Here is a 23,626-nt window from a genome sequence, read left to right as displayed (position 1 = left end):
AGATATTCTACCTACATGTGTATATCTAACGGTAGTCCTAGAATTGTAGTCTAGCTATTCAAATACTGGCGCTCTCTAGTCTAAGCCTAGATCGCGACCTCAGGCTCTACCCTCTGGAATAGACCCCCTACATAGAGTTCTTGGTTTAGCCTTCAGGTTATTTTCATTGTAAATGATAGGTAAATATGTTTCTGACAATTAAGTTAGCTCGTGCATAATGTACATTGCATTGCATGGGGTATACCAACAAAGGTAATGTTTACCGTTCTGTTTTCTGCTGGGCTTATCAGGCTAGCACTATGTCATCCTACGGATTGGCTAGGCGTAGGCCTAAACCAAGTCCTAGGCCTACCGACACAAACTAGACTACGTACAACAGACTCTTAAAAGTAGTATGTCTAGTGTACAATTGCGTATCTTGTGTATAATGCATGTGGCCGGCTAGCTGCTGTATCCAGCCACTCGTTTCACGCCATTGATCCATGCAATGCACGCTCTGTGCGCGGGTACACATACGCTGCCTTACCAGTCATCGTTAGACTCGAATTAAACTCGCAATAAACCTCCTCCTGGGTAGGTTTAATTTAAAACCGGATTTAGACCACAGATGGATTTAGCAGAATACAAATTTAACCTCAGACTAATGTGGGTTTAAACTTGGTGTTTTAAACCCATTTTAAACTCACTTGATAGACCCACTTTAGATCAGACACTGGTTTAAACTTGGTTCAATTTTTTAGCAGAATACGGGCCTATCCTGAGTTTGTAGACCAGACTAGTCCGAAGAGCGCAGATCTTTGGGGAATTATTTTATATATTTCATATTTCCAAGCATTATACCCTATGAGTTAAATACCATCGGAAAGCTTAAATTATGAATATTTCAAAATTGATAGTTGTTTTTCTGTATAAAGGCTATGAATATTTTTCATTTAGTGGTCTCTTTTGAAAAAGTGATGTGATTATTCATAGATATGTAAATCATACAAAAATACTAAAATCATATGACATCACATAATTGATGACATGACGCTGATTTACATCTTATATGAAAGGCCACTACTTTCTCTTTCAATTGATGTATAGCTTTCCATAGTTTTCTTTTCATAAGTGTCAGTGACATCACCTTGACTTTGAGACAGCACAGTTTAGTGAACATACATTGTACGTATAATAGCCTCTGGTAGCAACAACCTGTACATTGCATTATGCGATTGGCTGATATGGGTTAAGGTCCTGCGATCTTACACACATTCCAGGTGGGTTTTACCGGGTTACATTTTTTCAATTTCGTATTTCAGGGTTTCCCTGCCGATGAGCGCTTGGGCCCGAACTTTGTAACTATAGATGTGCCCATGGCAGTGCTCAGTGTTTCGCTGTTTTTCTGTGGCTTTGGAGTGGTGGTGTTGCCTACTAGCATTGCCATCTTGTTCGTGGATTATGGTAGAAAAACTTTAATGGCTGAAATCTGTCACAATTTCTCATTATTCTTAAAATTGAACACAAAAGAGAGTTTCTCTCGCCAAGAAAATCTTTTTCTGGGCCGGTGCCTGAAAACATGCTGAAATTATAGTATTTTGACTGTTGAGGGAAAGTTGCTTTCCCAGTGTCTTTAACTGACTGCGCACACGCGAGTGGGATCTCATGTAATATCAAACAATCAGAGAAATATGAAATGAAATGTACTGCAAATATGGTGAAATGGATGCACAGAGAGCACATCAGTTTGCATGATTTCCTCACCTCTAGAAAGGGCATGGAGTCGGCATTCAGGATCTCTCCTAGTCTTTGTACCACACTCAGCTTTGTAGCGCTTGAGGTCCCGTTTCTGCTTTCAACAGAATCAACACTGCTCTTTGGTGACCCCTTTGAATTGTTCTTGCCCCCTTTGGAAAGGGGTATTGGTCCACTGCGGCCAATTTCGGCCACAGCTGTACAAGCTGCCTTCACAATTGTGGGATCATCGCTCTCTAGTTTAACGACTGCAGGAAAAGTGAGAAAATTTCATGAGGTCTTTTTAGTCAATTTCAAGCATTTCACTTGCAAATTTGTACCCCAGGTTTTCTAACATCATATGATATCCCATACAAACTATTTACTATTATCAATGGTGATCGCATCGCTATGAAAGAAGTGATTTCAAATTTTAACATCATATCAGATGAAACGAACATTGCATGATGATATTAATTTCCTGTTCAATGTTATCACTGTCCCTCCGATAGGACGTAAAATGAAGTTACGTGTGTGATAGAGCCACAACCCACGCACGTAGAAGATCCTCCTTCATTCATTAATTGCTAGGGCAGGGTGCATTATCCAGGTGAAGTGGTACACCCCCCCCCCAATTCTTCACTAGAAAGGAGGCTTTGGGACAAGGAGAATGGTCACATTCACCCATCATAAATTATCCCGATCTAAAGACAGAGCATGAATTGTGTTGCCTGGAGGTTAAAATAATTAGCAAAATCGTCTCAAGAGAGAAGTGGTATGGGGAGCCTGATGCAGAGGTTTGAAAGGAGCCCTGGCAAGGGTTCGCAGGACTGGTGGGAGACTCTAGCAGAAAACAGGTTTGGGGAGGAGGATGTTTCAGAAAGAAGGCCCAAACAGCCTGGTGAGGACAAGAGTTAGACACTGAGGAGCCATCCTGAAACCCACATAAATAAAGGCAAGAGCTGACCTTTACCTTCAGAAGACACTTTTTTTTTTTCTCATGAAAAGTTTGTCTCCCCACCCCTTCCAACTAAGCAGGGGCCATTGCAATGGATCTATAAGGCCAGTCATGTAGCCCAAGAAGGCCTATTGTATTAATTAGTGCAATTCTATCATTTGTAGTGTTTACTTGAGATTTGAAGATACACTATAAGGACTAAATATACTATACCAATTGCCTCAGTAGCTCTCCTATACACATTTCCTTCCATCATATTTTGAGTGTCTGTCAGCTTGGTGAATGTGTCCTTGTTGGCAAGGACCTCCTTCTGTATTTGCCGGCCAATGATATAGCCAAGAGCCCAGATCATGGCCTGTGAGATTTCTGTGGACTGGACAGTATTAAAGATACACAAAAACATAAATATGAACACCAAACAACATGTACTTACATTATGATATTATTTTGTAATGCTGGAATAAACACATAACTTATTATTGCATTTACAATAAATATGTTTGTGGAGTAAATTAAGAACATGACAATTGCTGACAAATATAGCATTTTAACAGATGCTAATTTTGATTTGCTATCATAAATGAAGATAATGTAATAGCCAAAATCACACTGTCAAATGCATGTTGTTATAGCACAAGGTCATGTTGTATGATACAAGCATGTATGGTCTAATTAGGCATATCATGCTATCATTATCTTTAGTGGATAAGCTGCCATGAAATAACATATGAAAAAAAGTACATTGCAACATGTCATATGCACTATCAAAGTAATAAACTGTCTTTACTAGTATACATGCAGTTGTATTTACAAGAATGTAATGTCATTATTACTAACCTCTGTGTCAAGCTTCATTGTTAACTGTGTAATAGTGTCAATCACTACACTTGGTGGGGTGTAACACAGCACCACTGCCATGAGTTGGCCAGCATAGAAACGCACTGCTTCATCATCAGAGTGTAGCAACATCTTGAGGAGATATACATACACATAATACACATAGACTTAATGGTTTACTTTATAACGAAATTGGCATTATTTGTGCTGTAATACCGTGTGACATTAGTTGTTTCAGCTTTATTCCACGTGATACATCATTTGGTGTATGCTTTTTCATGGATTGTCCTATACTATATCCACTATAAATGCATTAATAATCCTCATGCAAATCCATTTCATCAAGGCTGAAGGCTGAGGTAATGTAAAACTGCACCTGGACTATTTAGGCATTTGCAGTGCATATATGACTCATCACAATCAAAGCATTCATACACAGTCACTAAGCACTGTTTTCTAATTTTTGCATCTTTTGCTCCTAAGAATTTTTAAGCTTTACAGTGGTACCTGTATATGATTTATTTCACTTTCTTTACAAGATCCTATCAATACACTCCAAGAACCTAACGTCGATGCAGGGCAATTTGTCAATCAGTTGCAAAGAACCTAACAACCAAATATACATGTACTTGTACATGGTCTTGTGAAAATCAACTTTGAAATTAACATGACATGAAAAAGAAAGATTATGGGTTAAAAGCAGGATGTCAAACTTTGTTGTTTCACTTGAGCAATCCTTTGTTGATATATTTTGCGTCATACTTAATATACAGTACGCATTAACATTAAAAAAAAAATATATATCATCCATTTGTATCATGTATCATGTATTTTTTATATACCTTTGGGTAAACTTGGAACAAGTGCCCAACAATTGTGCTTCAGAAAAAAAAAATATTCTCAAACATATGAAAAACTTGAAATTTTGACAAATCTTTGCATATTTTGAAGTCATAGAACATCTAACCTCCCCCCTTTTTTGAGATCTTATTTGCAAAGCATATAATCTATCAGGGGATCATGGTGCTTAAAGTCCTCAATGCTAAGAAGTACTAGCTCATCATGGTGTCTCTCCCACAAAGCCACTTTGAAAGAATGCAGTGTCAGCTTTTCTCATGGGACGCAAAAAGGATGCCAAAGGTTACTATACAGATGAAATTTTCCAACAGGCAAGGTTACTGTAGAAAATGAGTTGCTGCAGATCCTGTACATGCTGCATATTTGCACCAAGGGCTCAGCTAAAAAGGTTGTGGGTAGGTTGTTGCAGTGCGAGCTTGCAGCAGACTTTTCAGATCATCAAGTAATAACAGAAGGTTGTCATAGATGACTTCTTTAGAAAGCGCTGACCTCGTTCAAAGTCATGACCATGCTGAAGGATGACAGCACAAGATGGGTCATGCTGGTTGCTGATTCCAGAGCAGAATTTTGTGTATTATGATACAACACTGAGATATGTAAAGTAAAGATTTCAGTTTGTTATCATTTGCACTTATTATAGCTGGAGTATTGAAACTAAGGGATGTACAGTTTAAGAGTTACAAAATGTTGGAATATGTTAGCAAGAGAAGATGCTCTTGATTGTGACAGGACATGAATTTTTTTGCTCTTGTGGCTGGCTAAAACATCGCTTTGTCATTTAAGATATGTCATCTTCATTTTTTTACCTATCAAACATGATTTGTTTGATTTGCTACGTTTTGCGGGAGGTCAATGTATATTTGGCTATATTTTTGTTGATTTTTCATCCTGTCAGCAATGGCTTTGGATACATTACAATAAAGTATAGCTATGCAAAGTAATGCTACCGACACGACAGAACCTTTGTCCTCTTTCTTGGTCTTCAATTCTTTTAATTTTTTGTGTTTTGAAGTTTTTGTGGCATGCAATTGTCATTTTAGTTTTCATATGAGCATCTATTTTACATCTGTTGGGTTTTACGTTGTTTTATGGCTTCAACCCATCTTGTCCGCCTTGTGAGGCTTGTCATTTTAGTCTCTTTCCATTTTTGGCTGGGTTTGCCTGACCTCTGAACCTTATGCCCCCATTATGGAATATTGTGTCCTTAGGTATTGGATGGGATATCATGGCCTCTTCAAGACACCATATCACCTTCAGTAATGCTCTGCTTATATTTGTGACTGCAAGATTGATAGTTCATCTTCTGGGCGCACCTATGTCAAGTTAATAAGCCAGTACCTCCCTCTCTCCATCTTCAAGCTGTTTTGATCTGGTAACTGAGAAACGGGGACTGGGATTGCTACCTGTAAGTACTTTTGAATCCATGATTATGTGGAAGATGACTTCCAAACCAGCCTACCTCAGGAATGCTCATTTTGGGATACAGTCCGATAATCGATGCCAAGTTGTTGATTCAAAAACTTTATTTATGGGATTGATCATTTGTGCTGGGGATGTGCAAGTGAACCCTGGGCCTGTGAATCTGTCAGTACCATCTACTGGTAGTTCGACAGTGAGATGCAAAAAGTATCTTGTCAAACATGCAAGAAACTAGGACTTGGAAATCCAAACTCCTAGTTTTGATTGTCGAGCATATTTTCAACAGAAGTGTGCTGGTATCAAGTCTGCGGAAGCAAGTAACATCACTGCTCTGTGCCTTAATTGGAACTGCTTTACCCATTGTGCACCATGTAGTGTGTGTGATGGCAATGTGTTTCTGCACCACCATGCAGTGCAATGTGATAGCTGCAATAAATGGCTTCACCTTGCTTGCTGTTGCTGACGATTTCTACTCTTCACCCATGAATTTTAGTTGTAACTGGATCTGTCCGTTTTGCAGTGAGTCAAATTTCTAGTGTTTATTGTTCACTGAGTGACAGTGAGTTGACCATTTCTAAAACTGAGACCTCAAATTTAGTTTAGGAGGAGATAAAAAAGTGAGAAGGAAAATACCAAGCAAATAGAAAAAGAAAACGCATGTAAGATTTGTATTAAATAAATGCTAGGATTACACGTCTAAAGCATGAAGGTGATTTATCAGTCCTCACTGATGGTAAAAAAAACAGATTTTTTTTCTTCTTTCTGTACTACAAAATCATGTTTAGACAAAAGCGTAGCGAATGAGGAAGTTTTCCTTGTCAGTTGTACAAGATTTAAAAATGGGCTCATTGATATCCAACTAAATGATTTTATTATTAAGTGAACAGTCTTTCTTTGGAAACATTTAGGTCCAAGTCAAAACAATAACACTACGTTATTCCACATGCAGCGTGCTTCTTGTGTCATTAGTTAGTGCAGATGTGTCTCCTGAGGATATTTTGCTGATGAAATTATCCAGATCCAGTAAGTAGAAGTTTGCATTGTTCATATATAACATTGCACAGGAAAAAAGAGAGGTCAGACCAAGTTGCACAATGTGCACATCCGCAAGACTATTTTATCACTGAGGAAAGCTAAAGACTATGTAGCATGGGGATTCATGGAGTGGGAATTGAATGTTGGCCCCGTTCAGATATATTCGAGAATCCTCGTAATGAATTGTGCACAACTTTATCACTGATCTCTATGTAAGTACACACAAAGACCCTGCAGAATCTTGACTGGAGTTGACTACTACCAATGAGCTTACGCTTTGATGCACATATTCTCTGACCGGTGTCATTCATACCTGTCGTATGTACCCCAATGGAACCACCCATGAGTCCCCACACTACTGGGTCCATAATCAAAAAGTTATAAATACAAGCAGAGGACTGTAAGGGGATCAATTTACTGAGGGCGCGAACAATTGTGAAGGACGCCAATGTAAAAAAAAAAATAGCAATGTCATGTAACATTTGGAAAAGTTTTTCTCTGAATGCATTCCAATAATGCAGCCGTAAACCACAGTCTTGCACAGTTTGTGCGTAGTTCTCATGACATATGTGCGAATGCTGTATGTACCATTACAGAACTATGGCCAGTCACATACACAAAGAACACGTCACTTAAATGTGCATAGAACAAATTTTCCAATGATCATAGCCAAATTGTTTCCAAAGAGAGTTGACAGCTGTCTTGAGTTGAAGTCAAATTTGTTCTCTTTTCTCTTTCCTTTCTCTCCCTTTCATTCCTCTCTGTTGTTTGTTGGTTCATGCATGTGTTACACCCGTCCCGATGCGGCAAGGGGTGTTTAAAAACTGTGTACTGAAGGAAGGGAAAAATGCCACGTCTAGTCACAATGGATGCAGGTATGAAAGTGTGTCTTTATTCTGGTATAAATCATACCGACTCTCAATGATCATATTGATCACAATCAAATTAATTATCAAACACTTCTTCTTATCAACGCAATGTGAATGACACATGCCAGTTTGCTGATATGAATACCTGATTCTTCATCAGTGTAATCGATAGTTTTCCTTGCTCAATATGATTTTTGATTTATACCTCAAAGAATCTCTAAAATCAAAGGTTAATTATAGCACTTACTCATTACAGTCAATCTTAATATTCCTTTAAAGTAAGCATAATTAACTGTAAAATTCTCCTTTAATAAAGCAATCTAGCTTTACCTCATTTAGTCATTTAAAATATTAATGATTTAATCAAATAAACACAACTAAATATCATTTGTTTAATCTCTTGTATCCGTAAATCAAAACGCAATGTTTAAATAAACCTTAACCTGGAATGCATTCACTTATTTGGCAAGAATTGTTTAAAAGCAAGTAGGAAAACCGGTAGTCTTTATACACTGCAAAACAAATCTAACTTCTTTAGTTTTCCTTTATTTCTCTAAAAGCCAGGTTTTCTCTCTCTTTCCTGCTCGCTTCTGTATTTCATTCCTCGCATATAAAACAAAACGCTTCTGATCAATTCCTTTTTAGTTTCTTTATACCAAAGTGAAAAACTGGCCAAAAGTGAGGAACTGAGGAGCTGGGAAAGTGAGAGAGGTACTGACCACAACTATAAACACTCCGTCCAGAGGGCTGGTGGTCAGAGCTCTGGCCGATAAGGTGCGGAGGTCCCTGCATGAGTCATCCAAGCTGTGTTCACATTGGACCTCCATCTCTACATCTACACTCTAAATATGTACTCTAAATTACTTCTCACTGTTTCTATCTTGTACAATACTACAATGCAACTCTGATAACATTGTACAAAGTATCCATATATTCACAATCTGCATACCTATTCAGGCGTTTGGGTTTCCATTCAGAAAAGCATAATGTCAGCTACCTAGCAATCAATCCCAAGAGAGCTGTATCATCAATAATAAAGTCAGTGGACTCCGGTGCGACGCACCGTCTAGGAGAGTGTTTACACTGACCGTTCCACTCAGCTTTCTACATGGAATGGCACAGCCTATGGCTTGTTCACACTCGCACTAGCGGAACTTAATCCGAAACTAAATCAGCTTAAATAGCAATTTTACATCTTTCATAATGAATACTGTTAAATCACTACAGAAATCTAATAATGACACAAGCACTAATACTCATATGGTCACTAGCACATCATAAACAAGCAAACAGGCAATCATATCTGGCATTAAACAATAATTCAATAACTTCACTGAGAACATCATCTTTGGTCTTAATTCCAATTTTACTGAAGGAGGAACCATGTAGTTCAACTACAAAACACTAAACATTATAGAATTCAACAAATTTACCAGTCAGAAAGAATGATTTAGAATAATTGAACGGAAGTAGAAGTAAGATTTCTTACCTGAAGGAAGGGAAAAATGCCACGTCTAGTCACAATGGATGCAGGTATGAAAGTGTGGAACTCAAAACCACATCCATCATGATGAAGGCATTTTTCTTAGAAATTGAAGAGACTGGGTAAACTCCACTCTGATTTCAGGGGTGAGTGAAATAAACTTGTGAGGGTGAATTTCTCTATTTATTCCAATGCATATATCTAGAAACTTCCAAAAAATTTAGGGGGGTCTATTTTCTTGAGGCCTTTACACATGCAACACTTGTGTGTGTTTGTGCCGACTTCTTTTAAAAGGCTCTACCCCCACATGCATCTTTTTTTTTGTAGGTTCCCCGAACAAATTTATGAATTTGATCACAGATTTTATTCTCTAATTGTTTTTTTTTTACTTCAAAATTGTGGATACTGTAGGATTGTTGGAAGTGTATAGATGTATGTTACAATCTCAATATGTAGAAAATCTAATTAATGAAATGAAGTCATTATGAAGTCAGACACGTTGGCAATGTACTTCATAGAGGTCAGACGTCACATCGTGTGGATCTGCCCCTAAATATGGACCAAACATTGGTGAGGGTGTTTGAAAAAGTATGCAAACAGCTTGCAGATATGTCGTAAAATGATCCGAAGAGCTTTGCAAGCTTTTGTGAAACATACGTGAGACATTCTCCAAACTGTCTTGATCTGTTTGGGGTTTCACAAAGATTTTGCAAACATGGAGAGGCTTTCAAGACATTTGCAGGTGCAAATCACAACCCAGTGTGCGGGAGATGCTTGCAAGAAATTTCAATAAGAAAAAAAAAAAAATCACCGCCGAACTAATATAAAAACAACATTCACAAACAGTTTACAACTCTTCTGAATCCTTGTGCTAGTTTGGTTGGATTTTGCCATTATTGTCGATATTCGCATCCTTCGCAAATCGATGGCGTGCTCTGTGAAATCAGCCCTTAAGCAAAGGACATAGTTAAGGTGTGATATATACATTTAGATCAGGAAGCTTGTGTATAGGAAAATAAATGAGTACATCTGTAAGTTGAGGCTCACTTTTGATGCGTGTGCATGTGGAGAACAATCACAGAGCACACATGCAGTGCAAGTTTGCTTTATAATATTTACTTGTTGGATGAATGCACCGTCTTCTAAGCTAGTTCAGACCCTAGAGAGACACTGTGTAGTGTGTATAGAAATGACATAAATGAAATGTTTGGAGTTAATTGGATCATTGGTGGTTACTGGACAGGATTGTGTTGTATGAAAAATAAGTAATTATTGTGTGTAGTTAGTGAGATTGGAGATAACTTGTACAAAATATGTGTTAAATAATGTTTTTCAACCTTACATATAAAATTTTATCAGAAAAGATGATTAGTCTTTAGCCAGACCCATAACAATGTGAAGACTACACAGCACTGCACTAGTGTCATGGATGCTGTTTGAACAGATATAGGTGTTTATATATAACTTCCTCTTATGTTATGGATGATAAAACATGAGATTTTTCATAACAAAAGGTATTTTTGGATGGACAGATTTTACTTATACTGTATTTTTGTATGCTGTGTATAGTACAATTGTATACGACTTACTCTAGTTAAAGACATGCTAACATGATTTTTTGTTGTTGCTGTATCATGGTAATAAGAGTGCCTCAATGCAAAGTTGTCTCCACAGTGAAAAAAAAAAATGGCAAAAGTTAGGTTATGAGTGGATTTCCTCTTTTGTCGGTGAAGGCTTTCATTGTAGCCGAGAAGGTGGTTTTCATGATAGATATGTTTAATAATATCCTATACAGTGTATCGGATATTGATAAGGGCTGTACTATGGCTCATTGTATCCAGGGAAGATTATGTGATGCAACTACAAGGAGGAATCAGCATCATTACAGTTTGAGTTGGTTGGGTGAGAAAGGGTGGCTGAATACTATGTAACATAATGTACATTGTATTTTTTTTTTTTAGTTTTAATAATCTTCTCTTCATTAGATTGTCTTTGAAGTTGTATTAAGGGTAGCTTTCTCAGTTAGAATGCACACATGAGGAACATAATAGGCCTATGTCAATTACATGCTTTTGTTGGTTGTTGGGTTAATACAGGCATAGAGATTATCTTATGGTATTATGCGTTTCTAAGAACTGACTACTATTATTATTATTACAGTCATACATAATATTGATTACTGCCAAACATAGTTGTTTGGAAGTGCTCTGGATTGTTATGTCCAAGGAGTTAAATAGTATTTTTGGTGATAACCCTGAGCTAGAGAGGAAGGGTGATCATCATTGTTAGCCAATACTCTTATTTTAGACATGTGATGCATAATCCATCATGGTAATGGAAGGTGATTGCTAATTAGATTCATGGGCAGTGGTGAAATTACTTGTTTCATTGCAAACATTGAATGCTGGATAATAATCAAATTGTAAACCTTGCTTCTTCTTTCTGGAGGTTGAGTCTGTATACAGCAAATTACAGCCATAATAAATCTCATTCAACCATTCAACCCCCGAGTCTTCATGTTTTGTCTGATAGTGCCTGTCCTGACAACAATCCCCTTTTCAGACTATTACAGTATGTAAAACAATGGCCTGTTCATCTTAACCCGTTGAGGACGAGATCTGAGTGTACTCGGGCAGGTGTCTATAAGAAATGCGTGTTGCACAAGTTGTAGCAAAATCAGTCCATCCTCAATGGGTTAATGGGTATTTGAGCACTTTAATACGTATTGTACATTTCTATTATCAACTAGGTTGCTGCAGGTTGCAACAGAATGCATCTGAAAATGCAAGTCTCATGCATAAAGAGGTTGCTGCGAATTCACTGCAACCTCCCATTAGATGTCCTGGTAATGACTGCATTTACTCAAATAAAAAAGGGTCGCTGCAGATTTTGTGGTTGATATTAGTTTTTATTTTGATCGATATTAGTAATCAGTACTTTGTATAATATGTGATGTACTCAGCGCCTTGTTCACTGCTCCACCTCCTGGGTGTGGCGCGCCTTTCAATTGAAGGGTTGAGGGTCTGCTGATATAGTCTTACTGCCTCACTATTGGCCGGCGTTGTACAGGACTGGTTAAGAGAATGCAGGGTGGGAGGAGTTTCTTTGGGTGCGCCGCCCGCCCTTCACGGCTCTCTCTGTGTAAACTTGAGCAGGGCAGCACTGTGTGCTGTTTTGTGCTGGCCAAGCACCTTGGCGGGTGCTGTCGTGGTCGGTAGTTTGGACGAGTGGTTTCGGAGGAAGACATGATTTATTTATACGTGTATGTTTGTTATTATGTCTCGTATAATTCACAGGTGTTGTGTAAGATTTTTTCTGAAGTCTTAAGTCAATTGTTTTTTTTGGTTAAATATTGGTGTATTTTTTTTTTCTTGGTCAGGTTTTTTTTTTTGGTCAGGTGCTTTTTAGTGCCCCTCCTCATCTCTACCAGTCAATACCTTCTACCTTTCTTCTTTTCCTTACTTCTCTCTATGACATGACTTTTCCCCTTTCCCTTTCATCTACTTTTCATCATAACTTACAGGGGAGATGGGGGAGATGAGGGGGGGGGGGGGGGACGAGAAGTTAAATAGATGATATTCAGGTGTCACGACATGGTAGGTTACATTGTCCATGTGAAAGTTCTACTGATAATCTCATCAGCCCTTTTACATCAAATTTATGTTTATGTGCAAGGCATCCATTAAAATGAGTTTACACTGCACAGGAAGCAAGAGGGCAGTAACCCCTCAGCCCTTTATTACGTCAGGGGCACGAGTGAAATAAAGGGTAACATAGAGGGAGAGGGTGACTCACACCAAGTGGAGACCGCTACCAGGAGCGAGGGTCGTAAACCTGCCAAATGTCCACCAGTGGGAGGACAGCCCAGAAGAGGCATAAGTTAAGAAACTGGTAGTCGCACCCAGCTGTAGTGGTCAATTGACGATAAAGGCATATCCTCCTTCTTTGGAAACCGTGTTCAAAAACAATTCTTTGAAATTAGGAAAAGTCACTCGTAGGGGTGTAACCATTCTGACTAATTGGTAGGAAGTTTTGGGAACCACTTCACCCCCTCCTCCAATAAGATAACTTGTTTAATGAATTAATATACAGTGATTGGTCCTACATAGACAGGTGTAGTTAAGAAGGAAATTTTGGAGAACAAAACCGGGATGCAAAACCCAAAATTCTTCAGACCAGAGCACAAAATTGTTTGTGAAATCAGTACGTGTTTATCCAGTTCGTCGGGAGGGTTCGGTGTACATCAGTGTCGCCGACATACTGGTCTGCCCTTTGATAGATGAATTTGGAACGAGGAGAAAGTTGCGGTGGCAAAAGGCCACATTCAGTGTCTGAAAATCTGAGCAGAGGGAATCTCTCATCAACCCGAAGGAGGTTGCGGCAGGGGCCAGGGAGAGAGTAGCTTGCGCAGAAAGGGGAGAAATGCCAATGAAAGTTGTAAGTTAACCAATCTTTCTCATAGTAATTTTTATGTAATTATGTAAGCCTTAATAAGGAGATGGAGAGTCAAGATATAATATTGTTATGTCATATTACCTCACAGTATTTTGTTACATGCATCAGTGTAAGAGTGAGGAAATGTTAGATAGTTTAGCCAGTACTACTACAAGCCATTTCAGAATACTGAGCTAAAAGACCATAAGATTTATTGCACCAGTGACCTAGGGCCACAACCGGGAACACAATTTACATGATAGTTAATCTTTGCTGGCTGACCCAGCGTTGACAGATTTGTTCATGTAAACGTACAAGCCAAAACCTGACTTAAACTCATGAAATGTAGGTGTTTCAGTCATGAAGGAACAATCTAATTGAGAAATTTTATAATAGTGTTTTGTTAAGATTACTGAACTTATGAGTGTATGCCACTCATTGTAATTGACAGGGCGTTTAATGTTGGAGCAAGGAGTTTAATGTTGGAGTAAGCTTCAACTGAATCGGACTAAAGAGTGTAGACAACCTAGAGAGGGATCGAGGGGACCTTGCCTAAGGGGGTACTCAAGTTTGATGAAACTAGGACCCAGGGGCGAAGACTGTAACAGATGATCTCATCCCAAGAATCTACCGCAATTAGCAATAACATCAAATCAATGTATCTCTTAATTGGCAACAGTTTTGTCAATGTTTGTTAATCACCATTTTTATTCCAATGTTGTAAATACATTTCAAAATTCAGTACAATAAACCACGCAATTATTGAACTGAAGAAGCATTTGTTTTGCCTACTTTGTAGACTCTCAGAAGAGAAAGCCTTTGATCCAGTTACTGGGTGGTGCGGCGGCAGTGCCCTGTGACATCAGGAACTGAGGAAATGTGTGACTAGGGTCTCCTAGGGTATTTTTAGACAGCTTACGTGTGTGTGTGTGTGTGTGTGAGTGTATGTGGGTATTCATGTGTGTGTGTGTGTGTGTGTGTGTGTGCGTGTGTGTTAGCTCCAGGATTGAATTTTAAGATTGATCAGGTTATGAAAGATGATGAAGGGCGTTTTGTGGTATTAAGAGGGGATTTGTTAGGTTATAAACTGCTTCTGGGAAATGTTTATTTCCCAACAAGGGATAGGATGCATCGACAAATTGATTTTCTTGTGAATTTCGATAATTGTTTGTCAAATTTATATTCCATGAATTATTCGTTAATTTTAGGTGGAGATTTTAATGTAGTAATGAATAAAGATTTGGATTATATGGGTGTAAGTACTAATTTGAGAATGAGTGGTAGTAAAGAATTAGAGGGTTTTTTAAAGAAAATGAATTTGATTGATATATGTGTGGCGCTCCGACAAAATGAGTCATAAGTCGCACGGGGAGTTTTCCCGTAATGAGCCGAAAATGAAGGGGAAGCACTACTCGGGTCGAAATTTTTTTATGACGGATTTTGATTCCTTTACGTTTTATCTGTTTGTACAGAAAATTTCAGCGTGTGAAAATGAGTACAAGTGTCCCAAATCACCGTTTTTCTGAGACAATTTTTTTCGGTTACATTTTTTTCTAACGCTCGCCTTTGCGTTGCGTTTCGCACCTATTGTTCTTGCCAGATCGAGACTCCGCCTCCGTTGCTAGGGTGTATGCTAATGAGGCATTGCTCTTGACCCCTTTGAAGACAAAACAAAGCATGGTGCGCGCGTCGGCGTCGGCGGCCAAGCGGCGAGGGCTATAGAATTACGCAATAATAGTGAGCTGACCAAGGCTATTGATTGCATGACCAGCGAGTTTCGTTTGATACATGCACTCCATTTCAATGAGTGGTGATTGACATGACGCACAAATCGCACTGAAAAAAAAATAATTCCAACGAACGATCGAGCAAAATTTATGATACTTTATCTATGAGCTGATACAATGATCACATATCGAACTTGAAACCTCTTTATGCGTGTGTGTACTTTTACAACGGTTATTAATTGGCCTCATTAATTAATTCATTCAAATAATCATTACTTTCGTTCCCTGGTATGTGACTTGCTGTTTAAAGTTCATGTCAGGAGATATAGTAGGGCCTAAGTTGTCAATTATTCTCGTTTTTATAAAGTGGACATTTGTGTGATAATTCGCCAAATGTATGTAATGCGTACTATTATTTCCCTGGTTAATGAAACTTATTGCCTTATTTCTTATGATGGTTTGGGCCGTGACGGCATGGAGAGAAATCGGAAGACAAACATTATTAATGCCCAGATAGCTCGTGTTCCATTTGGAGGATATTCTGACTCTAGTCATCTGTGTATTTTTTAGAAGTAGGACCTATATGAGAAAGGGACAGAAAGCTGTGTCGCTACTCAAAAGTGTGCTTCTTCATTTTGTTTTGTTTTTTAATCAGAATGTTTGTAATGATAGCTGTTTGCCGTGTATTGCGTGTAGCTGACATGTGAGAGGTCAAGTCTGCAAAGAATTGGGTTGGCTAACAGCTTTGCCAAGTAGCAGCGCTAATTGCCCATTGAATTGCGTATTCTGAGGAATTTCGAATGAAAGAACTAGGACGGCAATGTTCACGCCTTGTATCCGAGTATTTGAAACCCCGCATCAACGAAGCCTTTAACAATGAAAGGTAAACTTCCTGCTATCAAGGGATGGATAATCACGCAACCAGTATTCTTTCTTCGCCATTGATAGCAGAATCAGTGACGGAATGGAGCAACAGTGTTGGAGGATCGGCATTATGTCTGCTAATTTGTAAAGGAATTTTTCAGTCTCCTTTTGTGTTCAGAACCACAGTCAGTGACGCTATCTTACTCTATCTCCTACAAGCTATCGTTACCATCTTAAAACGTGAATTTTATGAAAGGCTAAAAGTAATCACGGAATCAGTTCTTCCGCGTGACACATGTAGGCTTTTATAATAGCATACCAAGCTTAAATCGTTTACCTGTATAGAAAGGGCGGGGATACACACTTATCGCAATCATCCTGATTTGAGAGTGATACACTCTACTACTTTTCTTCATCTTTCCCCCGACAAAGACCATGATAATTCAAAACAAACAAACAAACAAACAAACAAACAAACAAACAAGCAGTTGATTTATATCAGAACGTAGAGATTTTTTGTGTTTCATGTATGTATAGGTCATCTCTTAATGTATAGTAGGCATTTGTTGTCGTTTTTACAGCGTTTCCTAATAAATGCCCATAGCGAAAACCCAACAAAACTTCTATCAAGGAGGGAAGGGAACTTAACGTTAAATATCACATAGTTTACAGAAATCAGACATGTAAATAAGGCAATCATATACATCCGCACGGCCGATTGTAATCTCTTACTTTGATGATCAAACATGATCGCCTGCATTTACGTGCTTTTTTCTAATTTCTTGAACTTTGCCTCATTTTCTCTCTTTTTTTTAAACAATTGCTCGAAACATTTAAAAATCGTAACACAGTCTGCTATCCCACAACATAGTATTCCATTTGATTTGTCACTTATTGTTGGTCGGGTGACGCCAAATGTTGGAATCTCGAGCGATGATACACGGCATTTTGTTTGTTGGTTTTCGTCTCATCGCTCAAAAGAATTTTGACTACGATTACAAGACATAACTGATGGTTTACAGAAGTGATCATCAATTCAGTAAGGATTAGTCAAGTCATGAATTCACTTTACCCATCATGACTGTCTAATCGAACTACGACATTGTTTGGGTAACCGCGCCTTTTTATTCTCATAGTTCAAACTAATTCTTGACATAATCAAAACAAATAATTCTTTATTAAATTTCTCAAAATACTCAAAAGATGGCCTAAGTCAAAACTTTCTACAAAGATTGCCTATACGGCAATCTTTACTAGCCTAAACAAGTTTTCTAGAGATATCAGTTCCCCCTATATGACAATGACTTCGATCGCGTTTTGAACTTGTATCGAAGTACTTTCAAAACAGCTATTACCTTTGTAGTTCGATTAATAAACCAGTCTTTTGAATTCATAACCAACATTCGTAATTGTAGCAATACAGTAACATAGTACTGCATGTCAATAAAAGTTGGAAAATGTAAATGCTATAATAGTAGCGCAAAAAAAAAAATGAGTAACGATTATCTTCATACATTCTAATTCCTAGTGATGTCGCTACGAAAATGACACATGGTTTGGTTCAAGCAAATAAAAGGAATGGGATATACTTCTAATGATAGTACCACGCCGTACAATGCATTTCACTGTATTTTGTAACATTTGGTTACGTTTCTGTTCGCTTTACGTACGGAAAATAAAAGGCAGATTGGTGCTATTGACATGCTAACACGCAACGCATTCAAAATGTTTTTTGAAATACACCGTATACAATATAATGTTTTAGTATACGGTTTGAAACTTTGAATTTGCGAGTCCTTTATGAAATTATAAGCAGGGTTATTACATTATCAAGCAAAAATTAAAGTATTAAGGGATTCGGATTTGCGCAGGAGACTAACAGTGCTATATATAATGGCGATCGTTCGCAACAGAGACAATCCTCTTCAATAGATATACAATGTAATTCTGTTTTCATGAATTGAAAGAGAAACGAAAAGAAGTCAACTATTTAACTTCATTTAGCTTTCTCACCAATTGAACTTGATTTGATCTGCCATGCATGATATCGCTGTGTGCTCTATTAATTATATTAAATCATTTAATCGGCGTGCTTGTTTTTTACGCAGAATATCACAGGTAAGTTTAATTCATTGAAGTTCATAATGTTTGTACATATGGCGTGTTCGTTGTTTTCTATTTTCATTTTTATAATATATCACGTGTCCATTATCTGATTCTGACCACGAAAATATGGCGACTGTTTAAATGCGGAGCATGTACTGGAAAACTGTAATGTCTCCTGCCAGTATAGACAAACTAATTTCTAGTCTATCCCCGCTTAAAACTGAAATGAAATTGAACAAAAAACAAAAAACAAAACGAAGTTCGACTTTCAGTAGATTTCAACCGTTTTGTATAGTGCTTGATTCATGTAATGGACACAATTCTTTAACACATAAGCCATGTAAGCAATCACACAACTTTCGTGAATAGATGTGTCTTAATGATTGCATCTCATGGAAGAAAACTCGTCTCCTTGCCTGAATTTTAGCTTCTTCCTGTTCAAGCTCGCGTGAAAGAAATAGTTGAACATCAATCGCAATCATTAAGAGAGGCACATCCTTAGAAATAAGCACAGGAGTACTGAGACACACTACGAAATAAAAACGGGCCTTTTATCGCTATTGACAACGCATGACATTGAAATGCTTTTTTTTTTCCTTGGGGGAGGGGGGTAATACAATTGATTATTCTGAAGGTTCGTTAATCACACAATGAAATATGGTTTGCTATTAGCTTAGGTTCGTTAAAAAGAAAATTAAATGCGGTTCCTTTCCGGTAGTTCCTTTACCCGAACTGCCGAAAGTAATCAAGCAATCATTTTTCTGATAAGGTTTGTGAATACAAAACGAAGTGAAGAAGGCCTAAGTATTAATTCCGAATATTTTTCAGTATTATTATTCATGATCCACTTCTCAAACGCAGAAAGATTGTAACTGCACATGTGATGTAAAAAAAAATAATTCCGCTTAAGCTACAACAAGTTAATTGTTTTTTTATATGCTATGCTATTAGAAAAGTGACTGAGAATCATTGTAAATCCAACGTGAAGCTGTCAAGCCTACATCAACCTTTGCTTCTGATACGTATAATATGTGCAGCATTGGCAAGCGTGATAAGCGATAATTACTGTGCACGCAACGCCTATAAAGGAAATGTGCCTTTAATATGGCGGGAATTCATAATGTTACGGCTGTATACAGCTGCAGCAGAAAAGACGCGAAAGCAGTTTTTGATGCTCTGCAACATTACGACCATGTGCGTAATTTGAGGGTTTTAAGTACACGCAAAGAACACGATCTCAAAAGACGACTATCGTTAATCAACTTCATTGACTTTTTCTACCGATGCTGTCTTTTGAACCCCCGCCTAGAATAGGTTCTCAGGTTCTATTTAATAGGTATTGGTACTTGCTAAACGCATCCTCTTTAGTTTCCATTGACAACAACATGGGAGGAGAATGGAAGCGATGAACGCCCTCGCTAAAAGACGCTTCTCGTAAGACACATTGCGTGCCCGCCTACAATAGGTTCTCAGGTTCTATTTAGGTATTGGTACTTGCTGAACGCATCCTCTTTAGTTTCCATTGACAACAACATGGGAGGAGAATGGAAGCGATCAACGCCCTCGCTAAAAGACGCTTCTCGTAAGACGCACTGCGTGCCTTCTTTTCTTTCTACTATTTCCTATCGTTTGTGAGTTAAAAACTTGCGGCAAACCACAACGCAGCCGACACACAACGCGTACCGACTCATTCATGCGGCGGCAGCGGCACGGACACAAACGCGCCGAAGTTTACATTCGGGCTGCCGTATTGGTCAGAATCGTTAATGATAGACCTGTCCTGCGATTGGTTGATTATCTTACGTACCCAAGCTATCGCCTTATACAGTAGTGCGTGCGATGGAGCGTAAACGCCGTCGCTAAGCAGGACAGTTGTATTGTTTCGTCCCGTGAAAGAAACAGGTTGTGAGCATGAACATAGCCTGAACTTTGAGAGCGATTTTCTCCGTTATTTAGAAAATCAACTGACATAACAAACGTGGTTAATATTCGTTTTTATGATCTATAGGGATGTCAAAATGAGTTGTATTACATATCAGTGTAAAGCTTAGAGTCTGTAGAATTCACTTATAGGCATAACTTCGATTTCATTTTTTGCGACTTTTGACTCATTCCGACGGAGCGCCACACATATGGCGGAAACGGAACCCAATATTAAAGCAATTTACTTTCAGGCAAATTGCTCCGCTGGTTCAAAGTCGTTTTGATAGACTACTGGTTTATATCAAAGGATTTGGAACGTTCAGTACGAACATGTGAGATTATATCATCAGTAGCACCTGATCATTCTGGGATTTTTTTACAATTGAAATCTATTCGACATAATGAAAGTTATGGGAAGTCGTATTGGAAATTTAATGATAGTTTGTGTTTTGATAAGGAATTTGTACAGGGAATGATTGAAGAAATAAAAAGTATTGAATTATGGTGGTTGACGGAGTTTGATACTAAATCTTCTTTCTGGGATTTTTTAAAGATTAAAATGAGAAATTTTGCAATGAAATTTTCGAAGAAAAAAATCAAAGGAGAGAAGATCAAGTATACAGCAATTGGAATATGAAATAGATATTTTGGAGAAGGATCTTTTGTCGTAAATCCAGCCATATACACATTATACAATTTCTTCAATTCAGTTTCTTTACTCTCTATATCCTTTAAAATTCCACCACTATCAGGAGACGGTCTCCTGATAGTGACTGTCTCCTGATAGTGACGGTCTCCTGATAGTGATGCTATCAGGAGACGGTCTCCTGATAGTGGTGGAATTTTAAAGGATATAAAGAGTAAAAAAACTGAATTGAAGAAATTGTATAATGTGTATATGGATGGATTAACAGTTAGGTCAAGAGTGGTCTGGTATGAAGAGGGTAAACAGAATCAAGAGTATTTTGAGCAGTTGCTTAAGGCGAATAAAGAGAAAACGGTTATATGGGAAATATGTGATGATAAGGGAGATAAAGATAAGGATGTGATAATGCGATTAATTAGAGATTTTTATACAAATTTGTATTCAGAAAATGAATTAGTGTGTGATGATTTTAGAGAAAGTGTATTTTGTAAGATATTCCTCAATTAAGTGATGAAAGTAAGAGTTTTTGTGAAGGAAAAATTACTAGAGAAGAATGTTGGGAGTGTTTAAAAAGTATGAAATTGAATAAATCACCTGGAAATGATGGATTCACAGTTGAATTTTATCTTAGATTTTGGCCACAGATAGGAAGTTTATTGGTTGAAGTTTTTAACGAAGCGTTTGAGAAAGGTTGTTTAGCAACGTCTCAAAAACAAGGTGTAATAACATTGCTTGAAAAAGAGGGTAAAGATTCATTGTATATAAAGAATTATAGACTGATTACTTTGTTAAATACGGATTATAAGATGCTTTCTAAGATAATGGCAAAGCGAATAAAGGGAGTTTTACATGAGGTTGTTCATTTGGATCAAGTTGGTTATATAGAAAACAGGTATATTGGTGAGGCTTTGCGTTTGATAGATGATATGATTTTTTATTGTAATGATTATTGTGAAGAAGAGGCATATTTGATAGCAGTTGGTTTTGAAAAAGAATTTGATTCAGTTTCGCACAAATTTTTGTTTAAAGCGTTGGAATTATTTGGGTTTGGTGAGTCATTTTGTTCCTGGGTAAAAATCATGTATAACGGAATTAGTAGTTGTGTTATGAATGGAGGTGTTTCGACAGGTTATTTTGATATAAAGCGAGGGGTGAGGTAAGGTGACCCATTATCACCACATTTGTTTTTGTTGGTAATGGAAATTTTGGCACAGGTGGTGAGAAGAGATAATGGGATTAGAGGATTTCAGTTTGATAATTTTGAGGTTCAGCAAGTTTTATATGCTGATGACATGAATTTATTTGTTAGACATAGGTCGTCAATTATCAGAATACAGGAAATATTTATGGATTTTTATGAATTAAGTGGTTTGAAGGTAAATATTGATAAAACAAAGGTAATGAGGATAGGGAAGAAAAAGGGAGGATCTGAAAGGTTACCCATGGGCAATGTTGTAACTGAAATAAAGATTTTAGGAGTGTATTTTGCATTGGATATTAAGGTTAGAGAAGAACTGAATTATAAAGAGATATTGAGTAAGATTAAAAGACTTTTGGGATGGTGGAGACAAAGAGATTTAACTGTAATGGGAAAAATATATTTGCTTAAAACATATGCTTTGTCTAAATTATATTTATGTTTCTTCATCAGTAGAGGTTCCAAAGTGGGTAGTGGCAGGTATTAATAAAATTTGTTTTGAATTTATATGGAATGGTAAAGACCAAATCAAAAGGGTTATATGTTATCAGGATTATAGTGAGGGTGGCCTCAGAATGACAAATTTTGAATTATTTGTCAAGAGTCAAAGAATTATGTGGTTGAAGCGATTGTTATACGGCGAGAAGCTTATGGGATGGAAACTTTTTTTAAATTACATTTTTAGGACTGTGGGAGGAAGATTTATATTTTTGTGTAATTATGATATACGATTATTAAAGCTTAAAGTACCATTGTTTTATTTAGAAATTTTGAGGGCATGGCAAGAAATGGAGAATAACCAGAATTATCAAGAAGGTAAGATTAATCCAATTTTTTTTTAATAATAAGGATTATTTGTGTAAAGGGAATTTTTTGGTGTGTGAAAATTTGTATAGGAAAAATATTCACTTAGTAAAGCAAATTTTGGAAAAAGATTGTATTAGAGCAGCAGTATATTTTCACAGGTTAGGATTAGATAATGAAAATATAGTTAAAGTTTGGAAAATAGGGGAGGTTGTTGTAAGAAGCCAGAAATTTGAGGGAAATATGTATGATTTTTATTCGGTTGATAAAGAGGAATATAATATTTCTTTAAAAATTTTTGACAATGTAACTTTATTGAAAGATGTTTCATTTAGAAAGGTGTATGAACTCTTAGTTACAAATTTACAGCGATCATACATTTTACGAATTAAAGATGGCCAAAATGATTATTTGTTTTCGAAAAAGGAAATTACATATATATTTTTAAGACCACGAGTGACAACACTTTTATCAAAACTCAGGGAATTTCAGTATAGATTATTACAAGGAGCTGTTTATACAAAGGAAAATCTTTTTGAGCTTGGTTTCGTTGAAAATAACCGGTGTTCTTTTTGTGAGCAATCGGTAGAAACATATAAACACTTATTTTGGGATTGTGTGTATGTTAAGAATTTGTGGCAGAAAGTGATAGATAGGTTTGAGATGACAGATCTTTGAAATATAGATTGGAAAGGTGTTCATTTCGGTGTTATGGGAAGGGACCCAAAAATGAAGCTTTATAATACAATGAT

At 37.3% G+C, this 23,626-nt stretch overlaps 1 protein-coding gene across 1 annotated transcript in view; it reads right to left on the bottom strand.

The window, feature by feature from the left end:
• The window catches only part of LOC139743338 (uncharacterized), a gene marked incomplete at its 5' end in the record, with an annotated part of 200,183 nt that overhangs the window by 28,892 nt on the left and 147,665 nt on the right, over positions 1-23,626 (bottom strand). Inside the window, 3 exons of the mRNA XM_071653828.1 lie at positions 1,744-1,982; positions 2,885-3,044; positions 3,509-3,640. Of these exons, the coding sequence (XP_071509929.1) occupies positions 1,744-1,982; positions 2,885-3,044; positions 3,509-3,640 (531 nt within the window). The remainder of the gene's footprint in view (positions 1-1,743; positions 1,983-2,884; positions 3,045-3,508; positions 3,641-23,626) is intronic.

This window comes from Diadema antillarum, unplaced genomic scaffold (genome assembly GCF_040938485.1).
Source record: "Diadema antillarum isolate AM-2024a unplaced genomic scaffold, OU_Dant_1.0 seq00001070_RagTag, whole genome shotgun sequence".
Classification (NCBI taxonomy): Eukaryota; Metazoa; Echinodermata; class Echinoidea; order Diadematoida; family Diadematidae; genus Diadema; species Diadema antillarum.
The sequence above is the reverse complement of the archived record's forward strand: the minus strand, read 5'-3'. Positions and strand labels throughout refer to the sequence as shown.